This window comes from Marmota flaviventris, chromosome 11 (genome assembly GCF_047511675.1).
Source record: "Marmota flaviventris isolate mMarFla1 chromosome 11, mMarFla1.hap1, whole genome shotgun sequence".
NCBI classification, from domain to species: Eukaryota; Metazoa; Chordata; class Mammalia; order Rodentia; family Sciuridae; genus Marmota; species Marmota flaviventris.
In genome coordinates this window covers 30,028,429-30,040,516 of record NC_092508.1, presented here as the reverse complement: position 1 = coordinate 30,040,516, position 12,088 = coordinate 30,028,429, and the positions used below count along the sequence as shown (strand labels likewise).

The window sequence follows — 12,088 nt, the reverse complement described above, 5'->3', positions numbered from 1 at the left end:
TATACTCCTGTGAATTTAACCTTAAATGATAATGGCGTTGGTGCTGTAGGGGCCTGTGTAGAAAACGGGTCGATATATAGTCATACATGAACAATAATCACTCCGTTTTTCACTCTATTGAATTAATAGTTCAAAATGATTTCTCTTTTAATCACGTGATACTGCACTTGATGCGTAATAAATATCTGAGTTTAAAAGAAGAAAAAAGAGAGAAAGAGAGGAATCCAGTAACTATATTATTTTTCTGCTTTCACTATTTTGTCTCCATCACATGCAAATTGATCTCATTACAATAAAGAATTATGGCCCAACAAACGCATCTCACATATATCTCACATTTGCCACAAAAGCAACTGAATATTGTTAACATCTCCATGTCTCTCACTAGATTTGGAAAGAAGAAAGAAGACAAGGGCGGAAAGGCTGACCAGAAAGGCACTCTGAAGCCCGGGAACCTGAGAGAAGAAGAGCCGGAGAGAATGAAAGAAGAGCAGCGGGAACGGTGAGCAGGAGGGTGGAGCCCTGTTTGGTTGGAGTCTGTGGTCTGTATTTAATTCGGTTATTAAAACAATCCACTCGAGAGATTTTCTTTTCCTTTAAGAAACACACAGGTCGACTCGTATAAAAGAAAACACAGCTGACATAAAACCAACCTGCCTTTCTGGGGAATTTTAATTATATTTTTGAGAAGAAATTAATTTTGCATTTTTATTACATCAGTACCTATAATTCCATAATCCGTTGCTCCCAGTTTTGACTGTATCAATGCCCGTTTTCCTTGTGGTTTAAAAACAATGAACCTGTTTTTGTTTGTTTCTTTCTTTCTTTTTCTTCTTTGAATGCAAAGGTCATTTTGATATTGATATTTATAACCATCAAGTTCCCGTAGTCTGTTCCTAATTTTCATCTGGCTGTTGTACGCCTTCTTAGTTTTACTCTGCTCAATCCGTTTGGATAGTGTAATTTGAGAAATACATGTCCTTCATTTTTCAAAAAAAGCCACTGTCTTTTATTAGGCTATCAGCAAGCTGAAAAGTATGTTGCCCATCTGTTAAAGGGCCGGCTTCATTTGCTGAAATAATGACAGTTTGCAAGGGCTGAATTCTCCTATTTGAGGAGCTTAATGTTCCATTTGGACAAGAGGTCCTTCACATATCTTTGATGTTAACTCTGGCACTTATCCCAAGTGGATGTGTAAATGTCTGATTTTGAAACATGTAATTGAATATTCATATAGCTCCTGAAAATTCTTTGCCTTCCCAACTAAATAAAGCTTGGAAAAAGACCGAGATTATGAAAAAGCTAGCATATAATTTTAAGCCTTTGATTCTGACTTCATTATATGGCAGTTAGATTTATTCATCTTTTCACTTGCTTATTAGTTTTCTTGTAGTTTTTAAAGATCGGTTCTTATATTTATCTAATCGGTCTACTATGTGTACTAAGAAAATCACATCTATTTATTGTGTTTTCTAGCACACAGGAATCTAAGAGTGTCTACTCTTACCCTTTGACCCCTATCTTGTAGCCTGTTTTCATGGAGAAGGCCAACTTTATCAATATTGAGGGGGAAAAAGCTATTTAGTTCTTTCTCATTTTTGAGAGGTTGATGAGCTCAGTTCCAGGGTCACCAGAGCATTTAAAAGGAAATCAAGTGTTTTACATTGTTGTTGACTATCCACCTGACAGAGCCACCCCAAAGACAAGAAATATATTCTCCATCATAGCCCAAGATTCAGTAATCCTGTAATGTAAAATGTAATTCAGGCTCCAATTTTAATGCATGTATTGGCAAAGACATCTGCGTGGTAAGCCTGCATCATAGATCTTTGCTGTTCCCCTGACTTTGCTTTCGTGTCCCATGTCTCATCTTCAGGAAACTGAGCCCTTTACTAGAATGCAGACTTGACAATTTTTTTGCAGCTCAGTACTTGCTTGAGATGGGGGGCAAAAACCTCTTAGTAGATGGGGAACTGTGTGCCAACTAGAAAATTGATAACCCATAAAATAAGGTGGGTTGTCTTTAAGCAAGAGTTCATTTCCTTTCTGGTTTTGCTTTTAGGAAGCAGGTGCCTGAGGGAGTTTTGTTCTTGAAAGCAGGGCTGTAAATTCGCCTCAGCTGACTATATAGGCTTCAGGTCCAATTTTCTTAAAATACGTTTGGTCAAAATACTGAAAGAACTATACTATTAGCCCCCACTTAGGCCACTTCCCACAGATGAACACATAAAACACATCTGAAATGGGTTTCCTAGAGACAACATTGTCTCAATCATGTGCTACAGGAAGAAGTTGAAGGAGTTGATTTTATGGTTGGGTGCTATAGAATTAATGACCCAGGACATTTCAACAGGGCCGTGGAGGGTGGAGGTGGAAGCTGAACATTTGGCATTGTTCCCAATCCCAGAGTTCTGTTCCTTGGCTCTCCATCATCCATAGGAAAGCAATTCACAACTCTCAAAGAACTCACTGAGTGTATCACTCTTCATGGTATGGTAATGGAAAAATAGAATCAAATAGGAAAGAGTGATAAAAGCTATTATCGCACTTTTTTTTTTTCCTAATACATTGGAAAGTGGTTTTCTTGAACAACTCAAGCTATTCTATTGCTTATTTGTTCCATCCCAGTTGTCATAGGTAAAATAATAGTTTATTATTAGCATACTTTTTAAAAATATCTATATCTATCTATATCTATCTATATATCTATCTATATATATCTATATCTATATATCTATATCTATATCTATATCTATATCTATATCTATATCTATATCTATATCTATATCTATATCTATATCTATATAGTGCCAGCCAATTGTTAAACTTCCAAGAGTTTTCTGAACTAGTTGTTAAACCATTGTAGCTTGAAATGGGCCACGGTGGGGATATTTACAACACAGAGATTGGCAAATGCAATAAATAGATCATTATTTCAAAGAGTCAATTTACCAGCATAACCACTGGAGTTCTTTTTAGTGCATAACCAGGAAGAAATTGTTGAACATAGAGACATAAAAATATCCAAATCAAGCCACATGGCTGATTATAGCAGTGTTTCTAAAAATGTGGTCCAGGGACCACCTGTGTCAGATTGGGTCCCTAGAGGAGCTTGTTAAAAATGGAAACTCCTGAGCCCCCATAGCTGATGTGCAGAATCAGAATCTCAGGAGTTGGAGCCCAGGAAACTTTAACGGGTAAACCCAAGGGGACTCCTCAGCATTCTAAAGACTGAGAACCACTGGTTTGGAGGGACAGGATGTAGCCAGAATATTAAAAAAAAAACAAAACCACTCTTATTTTATGAAAAATTATGTACAGACTTTTTTCCCCTAAGGAAAGCAAGTGACCCAGTCTACAAATATTGTCATCTTTCCTCGTGTTCCCTCTCTAAAGTATCCTACCTCACTGGTGTACTCTTCTGTAAACAAGTGAAGAACCCTTGCCACTACTCTCTTACTTAACCAAATATGGGTCATTTTTTCTAGAATCATCTCTCTCTCTCTCTCTCTCACACACACACACACGCACACTCACACACAGACACACAGACACACACGAGAATATGAGCTGATTAAGAAAATTTTGGAAACGTGTATGTCAGCTTTCCATTTGCTGTGATTAAATGTCTGATTAAAACAATTTAATAGAAAGGTTTATTTTTGTTGAGAGCCACAGCCTAAGGGGCCCCAGCAAACTTTCAGACTGCCAGCTGATGATTGGCTCACAGCGACCCAGCAACTTCTAGCTGATTGGCTCCTCTGTGGTGATGCTCATTGGGCTGTTTCCCTGCCCTTTCAGACTATGGAGCTGCTCATTGGGGGACTTTTTTTGGCTCCGCCCACGCGACCCAGCCAATCGGCCTGAAGAGCAGGAGGAGTGGGGGAGGTTGAGAGGCTTGTGGGAAGCCCGTGGTGGCAGTTGGGCTCTGAGGGTTTTTCCTGAGGAGCTGTTTTGTTTGGTGTGTGTGGTTCTAAAAATAAAGTTCCTTTCTTTTGGTAAGTGGCTCCTGAATTGTGCCCAGCCAGACTGCGGCATTTTGGACTCACAACTTCAGGGGTCTCAGTCCATGGTCATTTGTTTGACTCCATTGTTTCTGAGCCTGTGGTAAAGCAGAATGTCATGGTGGGGACTATCTGGTGGAGCAGGGCTGCTCACCTCATGGTGCCAAGAGAGGAAGAGATGGGGGAGTGGAGGGGAATGGGGAAAGAGAGAAGGGGAGCAGTGTCCCAATAGCCCCTACAAGGGCACACTCCCAGCCCCCAACATCCTCCAACAGGCCTTACCTTCAATACCACCACAAGCTGACAACCAGGCCTTTTCACTCACAGCCTCTGAGGGACAGTTCAGATGCAAACCACAACTTATAAAAAAGTATGAAGACTTTAAATTATAAATAATTCTCATATCATAATCCCATAGTCACTATTAATGTTTTCATGATCCTTTCTCTATGCATATATATCCTTGAAAACTTGATTGCTGTACTATACACATAATGGCTTGCTTTTTTCTTAGCATTATTTTGCAAATATTTCCCCATGCTATTAATAATTCACAATTATGTCATCTTGCCACTGCCTAATATTCTGTGAAATCAACAAATAATAAATTAGTTGTCTCTCACTGTCAAACAACTAATTCATTTATATTTTTCACTGCTTCAAATAATACTTTGATGAGCATCCAGGTTAAAAAAAAAAAGCCTTTATATATGACTTTTTAAAAGTCATACAATTCCTATTGAAGGTTCAATTTTTCTGTAACTGTTTTAACATAGGATTCATCTAAAAACTCTAAATTTTAGGAAATATTATCCTTCTCTACTTTCCCCATCATTTCCTATCTTATTTTAGTTATTCTGCATATCTAATTCCTGATGTGGGACTGTTTTGGTGTTATTTGTGAACAGTTTTGTTTTGTTTTGTTTTGTAGCTATGCCTAAGAAAAGATCAATGATAGTCCTAACAGGTGGATTGGGTTACTAGCTATTGGAAGTATGCATAGTCTAGAAAGTGATTTTTAATGGGAAAAGATAGTTTTGCCTCCAAGGGATGTTTGGCTATATCTAGAGACATTTTTTTTAATTTGTTATTTTTAGATACATGACAGTAGAGTGTATTTTGACATATTATACATACATGGAGTACGACCCATTCCAATTAGGATCCCATTCTTGTGGTGGTACACAATGTGGAGCTGCACTGGTTGTACGTTCATATATGAGCAAAGGAAAGTTATGTTCTATTCATTCTACTGTCTTTCGTATTCCCATCCACCCGCCCTTCCCTTCATTTCCCTTTATCTAATCCAATGAACTTCTATTCTTCCCTCTAGAGACATTTTTGATTGTCGTAAATGCAGGGAGGTGGTGGGATGGGAGTTACTATTGCTTTGTTACTGGGTAGAAGCTCTATACCTCCTACAATAAAATCAGACAGCCCCCAGCCTCCACAATGAATTACCAACCACAAATGTCAATAGTACAGAGTGAAGAATCCCCATTCTGATCCCTATACTTAAAAAACTGTAGGGGAACTCTTCCGGATATCAGAATTGCATTGTCTCATGATGTCCTGTGCATAATGCAGAGAAATATGTAGTATGCCAGGTGACATATCCTTAGAAGGATTGTTAGGTGTATGAGAAATTGTACCCAAATATTGCCAATGAGTATTCCATCAATATAAGCTTGTAAAAATAAAATTTGTCTTGAAAATTTATGTATAACCCCTGCCTGCTAAGCACTGACATTAGGGGTGGTGACCTGTTGATCGCATTGTGAATGCCAAGACACTGCAGGGGTTGAAAATATGTATGATGACAGAGCATCTGGAACAATGGAACAAATCAAACATAAAAAAAGTTAATAGGAATAAATGTAAAGTCTTGGGTTTCCGTCCAAAAATGAACTAGACAAACAGGATGTGGAAGGTTTGACTTAATACCAAGTATATGAAAAATTTGCCTGATGGTTTTAGTTGAGAGTAAGTTTAGCATGAGTCAACATGACAATATGCCTGCCAAATCGTAATCCAGTCCTAGGCTATGTGTACTGGAAGTTCATGTACAAAATAATTCCTATCTTACACTGCACAGATGACACCTGGAATATCCTATGCTCTCCCTCACACAAAGAATGGAACTCTAAATCCGTGTCTGATGAGAAACATTGAAGGACCTGGGGACAAAGAGCTCACAGAGTCAAAATGGTTGATCTCACATGCTTGAAGAACAGTCACATAGAAGAGCAATTAGATTTGTCTTCTGGCACCCTTTTACCCCATTTTACTTTATCTATTCATCTACTTGCTTATTTGCCCATTTGTTTATTTACTTGAAGACACTAGTGGAATGTTAATTTCAGAGAGACACCCTTCAGATAAATAGAAGGGAAAACATCCCCCAAAATAGAATGCATTCTGAAGCAGTAAGTTTGTTGACACTGGATACATTTAGAAAGGATTAGTTCATCAGGTAAATATTGGAAATTCATAAACCTCAATCACTGATATATTTCTTTCCTTCTTAATTATATGTATACATATTCAAATAAATAAAATATTAGTTTATGCAATTAAATGCATTAAGTCGTATATCATTTAAAATATCCATGTGCATCATTAGTGCTGCATTTGTCCTTAGCTGATCTCTAGGGTCCTTCCCAGATGTTATAGTCTAAGCGAGATCTAAATGCTGAATATAGGAGCATTTAATTTGGGTTTTCTAGAGCAACCTTTCTTGAATGTGACATAGAATTGGCTCATGGTAGTGTGTATGCTATTCTTCTTCTTATCTCAGGTATACAACCAAGCTTCTTGCTCAAGACTGTGGGGTAGGATTTTCTTAGTCTTGCATTTGATTTTTTGAGTTGATGATATGTCCCCTCCTGACACAAGTCAATCGGTCCAAGGCAACAAAGCCCTGAATTAAACAAACTCATCCTTTTTGTTCATGCTTCAGTGAGATTTGCCATAAGAAAACATTAGTTTCAAAGGCCTTTATCCATTGCTAGAAAGATTAACTCAATATTATATTCAAAGATTATATCTCCTGGAATATTTTGTCAAGCTAAATTAAATTAGCATTTTCTACACATTGAGATTATATAAATAAGCTGACAGCAAGAGATTTTTTTTTTTTTTTGACATGTTGGGAAATGCATTTTGTCGTTGTTTAATTCTAAGACCTGACTTTGCAACCTTCTGCAAAATACAAAATCAGTACGATTCTTGGACCTATAGAGTACTTGTATTCTTAATACCCTCAAAAGTCAGGTGGAGATTGGCTAAAGAAAATTATGCCTTCTCCCACACTGCTCCCTCTTTATTTAGGACTATTGTACTGAAGAAAGTATTTTCATGGACACTGAAGTCTGTCTTCCGTTAAAGTCCCACATTACTGACCCCACAATAAAAATTTATAAATGCAACCTCTTACTGAGCTTGGGGGAAAAAAAGAAAGAAGAACTTTCATAACATGAGTTCGATACTCCAAGAGCACCTATTCCTCTTACACCATGTCAGTGTTTGTTTATCAGGGAAATATTTGTTGTAGTCATTAAACATCACTTTTGTAGATCTTATTAGAACCTGAGCAAGACAAATGAGGAGGTGGGGGCAGGGCAGGCAAGGACTTCAGCCTCAGCATTGAGAAGTATGAAAACATATGGCTCGTGTTGTGGACAACTGTCCTGAACGGAATGCCTAAGTGAGAGTGAAACTAAGATTTAAGAAAGTTAATCGGTTTCAGTGTCTGAATTCAAGGTTCTTAGTTTTCTTTCCTTTTCGGGAAGCCTTCCAAGAGCTGCAGAGGCTTCTCCCTTGCCTTATCAGCTGAGCTGCTTGTGGCCTGTTCCCTTAGTTTAAATCAATACATGTGTTTTTGATATTTGGCAAACCAAGATTTAATTATGCAGCTGCAAGTTCCCCACATAAACGAAATGCATCTTCGAGATATAAAAACATTCAGAAACCATTTATAGTTTGAGAATTCAAGTGGGTGAAAATCTATTCCCAACCTCTCAGCATTTTATTTAATTATGGAGGACTTTTATGTTACTGGAAATTGAAATGAAAACCAGAATAAGGCTAGAGTTTACCCAACATTTGTTCAGATTGAAAAATGAAGATGCTTATTGTAGTCTAAGAAGGAAAAGTATTACAAGCTGTGTTAACATTTTTAGTTGTAACCTGCATATGCATTATACTCCTAAGTACCCAGAGCAACAAACGAATTGATAGGAGTTTGTCATTATATTCTTAAAAGAGTGCATATTTTATTAAAGTAACCAGAAGGTTGATTTCTTTAATTTGCCAAGTGACTCTTGATAATTAATTATTTACTGAACTTAAACTCTGGCACTATTTAAACTGTTGAAAACACCCATGTTTTGGCATGATTACCTACAAATGATTAATTCAGCATGGTTTTACTCGTCAGTGTATATCCCTGTCTTTTGCAGTAGAATTTGCTAGGTCCTGTGGTTTGGGCAAAATAAAATGTTGGAATGATTCCCAGTTTTAATAGTCCCAATTTATTATTACCACTGAACCCTGATCAGATCATGGACTGGATTAGATCCCAGTTTTTCAAAATGCCCCAATTTATGGCTCCCTCAGAATCCTGATAAAAATGTGTATTTGAATAGGGCTTTGGTTGGCTAAAAAAGACCCAGTTAATTACTTTTAGATTCTTATTAGATCATCACCACATGGAAGTTATGAAAAATATTACTCGATGGTGTTTCTCAGGACAAGGTCATGTTCTCATTTTATGCTGACAGAAAGAAGCTATCAGATTTCTGTTTTTCATAGCACTAACTATCTCAGTGAACAGAAGGAGATTTGCTATTTCCCAGTGATGACTGTCATGCTTGTGTTAAGGTAGGAAGAGCTTCCTTTCTTAAATGAGGGTTAAAAACAAAGGGAGACAACCAGGAAGGTAAAGAGACAGAGAGAGAACAATGGTATAATGGTCACATATCTCAATCACTTTTTATTCAATGGTCTCTTTCAGCATTTTGTTCTAATTTAGAGGGGTAAGGAGTGAAACCCAGGGAGGATGTGGGTGTCCTTAATATCTGCACATTTATTTGATCATTGTAATACCTATCTTCTCAGAAATGCTTATGGTCACCAAAAGAACTTGGCACATTATTCAATTCCTATAGACAAGAGATGGAACACCTCCATCCTAATGCCATGCCAGCATTTTTTATGAGCCAAAAGCCTTTTATGGAATTTGAATCAATGTTAGAAGTGCTGTATTAGCAACTACTTGTCAGGCAGCGTGGATTAATACATAAAATGAATCACTAGACTGGCATGCTTTCCAACAGTCATTTAGACAAACTTCTATAAAGTAGACCTGCTCTTTAAAACTGTTGTAAAATAATGCTCTTATGTTCATATACCCTGGAGTAACATATTACATCACTGTATGTGATCTTAGTGCTGTCGAAACACATTCTGAAGAGGAATGATACTAAACTATCTGCAGTGATTCTGCAAAAATGTTTAGCTGATCTGGTAAAAATTTGGGAATAAATTCTAAAATGTTCTGTTGATACAGGATATCTGTTTTTAATACATATATAGCAAATAAATCAATATATATATATTCCATATAACCAACAAACTTTGGTAATCCACTGGATTTTGTGCTCATCTGAAATACAGAAAGACTAGATTTGATGGGGATTATGTACAGCAATGGTTAAATTTGAGAAAAGCATGTCCTGTGAAAGCTTAGGGGGACCATGATCTGGTAGAAAGCCATTTGGTGACTAGAATTTAGAGTTCCCATTTTATCTCTAATTTTAATGATTTTGGATAAACCAAATGTTGATATATCAATTTTAAAAAAAATCAAATAATAGCTGGGTACAGTCGTGCATGATTGTAATCTCAGATTTGGGAGGCTAAGGCAGAAGGATCACAAGTTCAAAGCCTTGGCAATTAAGGGAGACCCAGTCTCCAAAAAAAAAAAAATATATATATATATATATACACACACACACACACACACAATGTGTGTATGTGTGTGTTGTGTTTTGTAGAATTTTATGTCATCTTCTTATTTGGACATATAACATATTGTATCCTTCTTTGGAAAGCTTTTATGACAACACATTTACTCAGAAAGATTAGCTATTGTTCACATGGCCTGGCATGTGAAAGTTAAAAGAATGTTCTACCTATTATCTTTTTTTCTTTTTTTTTAATTAGTTGCTCAAGACAATACAATGATCTTGACATATCATACATTTGATTCAAATGGGATATGAATTCTCATTTTTCCACGTGTACAGATTGCAGGATCACATTGGTTATACATCCATGTGTATACATACAGCAATCCTAGTGTCAGTTGTATTCTGCTGCCCTCCCTATCCCTCCTCCCCTCCCCTCCCTTCCCTTCACCTCTCTCTACCCAATCTACTGTGACACATTTCTCTCTCTTTTTTTTTCTTCCCCCTCACACCATCATATATGTATTTTGTATAATGATGAGGGTCTCCTTCCATCTTCTGTGCAATTCCCCTTCTCCCTCCCATTCCCTCCCACCTCTCTTCCCTGTTTAGTGGTAATCTTCTTTACATGCTCTTCCTCCCTACTCTGTTTTGAGACTCTCCCTTTATATCAGAGAAGACATTCAGCATTTGTTTTTTATGGATAGGCTAACTTCACTTAGCATAATCTGCTCTAATGCCATCCATTACCTGCAAATGCCATGATCTTGTTATTTTTTAGTGCTGAGTAATATTCCATTGTGTATAAATGCCACATTTTTTTATCCATTCATCTATTGAAGGGCATCTAGGTTGGTTCCACAGTCTAGCTATTGTGAATTGTGCTGCTATGATGTAGCTGTGTCCCTGTAGTATGCTCTTTTTAGGTCTTTTGGGTGTAGTCCAAGAAGGGGAATAGCTGGGTCAAATGGTGGTTCCATTCCCAGCTTTCCAAGGAATCTCCATTCTGCTTTCCAAATTGGCTGCTATTATCTTCTGGAATATGCCTTTTCCCCTCTCATACCCTTTATATAAAAACCCTAACCTAGGCCTGGGATTTATAAGTGCAAAGCTTTGGATATCCCTTTTCCACATTTTCTGAGCTGCTTTTTACATGTGTGAGTCTAGTCTTGGGGTGATTTTTGCCTCCTCAGGGCATTTGACAATATATGAGAACACTTTTGGTTGTTGCACTATAGAGAAGTGCTTTTGTAACCTAGTGGATAAAATACAAGGATGTTTCTCATCATCCCACAATATATAGGACAGTCCCCTAAAACAAAGAGTTATCTGGCCCAAGATATCAGTAGTGCTATGGTTGGGAAACCCTGCTTTAGATTAATAGTATAGATAACAGATGTATTCATATAGATAGATGTGTACTACAGATATTTAATAGTACTGTGATGAACCCTGAGGATGTATACTTCAAAATCTCTTCTCAAGTAGATTGTCATTTATAGCCATGTTTGGGACTGACTAATAGATAGACGCAGGGGAGGCATGTGGCCAAATGGAAAGACCACAAGGTCCAGGAGTGGGTCAGACTTGCGTAAGGCCTTACTTGGCATGAGTGCACTGTTAAGCTATTTAACAAGTAGCTTCAAGTCTCAGTCTTCTCATCTGCGAAATGAGAACACTTTCAGATTGTTGTGAAAATTGAGGCAGTGTTTATGAAGCAAGCATCTGGATTACTCTAGGTGTTCCATGTTATTTTCTGACCTGCTTTGGGGGATTGAAGCCCCCTGATCACCCACTCAGTAGCCTCTGTGAGCCTGGAATGCTCTAAGACACACCATCTGTGAAAGTTGTTGAATTGGATCCTGATACAATGAAGAAGGCCAACTGGAATGCAGACTTTGCCCAGCTGGGAGTGGTGCCAGATACTTCCATTCAAGAAGCTTCTCCTCATTTCTTATTGATCACTGGTTGGAAGTTGCTCCTTAAGCACAGTGAGCTTGGCATGAGATGGCAGCACAGTGGCAATGGAAGGCTGGCTGCAGCCAGTGCTTGGCAGCCATGGAAACAGATTCAGGGAGAAGGGACACAAATGGTGTGGGTTACTGCCAGCTTCTC

At 37.7% G+C, this 12,088-nt stretch overlaps 1 protein-coding gene across 1 annotated transcript in view; it reads left to right on the top strand.

Annotated features, from left to right (window-relative positions):
* The window catches only part of Pard3b (par-3 family cell polarity regulator beta), a 1,014,040-nt gene that overhangs the window by 813,490 nt on the left and 188,462 nt on the right, over positions 1 to 12,088 (top strand). The window contains exon 19 of the mRNA XM_027941877.2: positions 389 to 502. Within this exon, the coding sequence (XP_027797678.2) occupies positions 389 to 502 (114 nt within the window). The remainder of the gene's footprint in view (positions 1 to 388; positions 503 to 12,088) is intronic.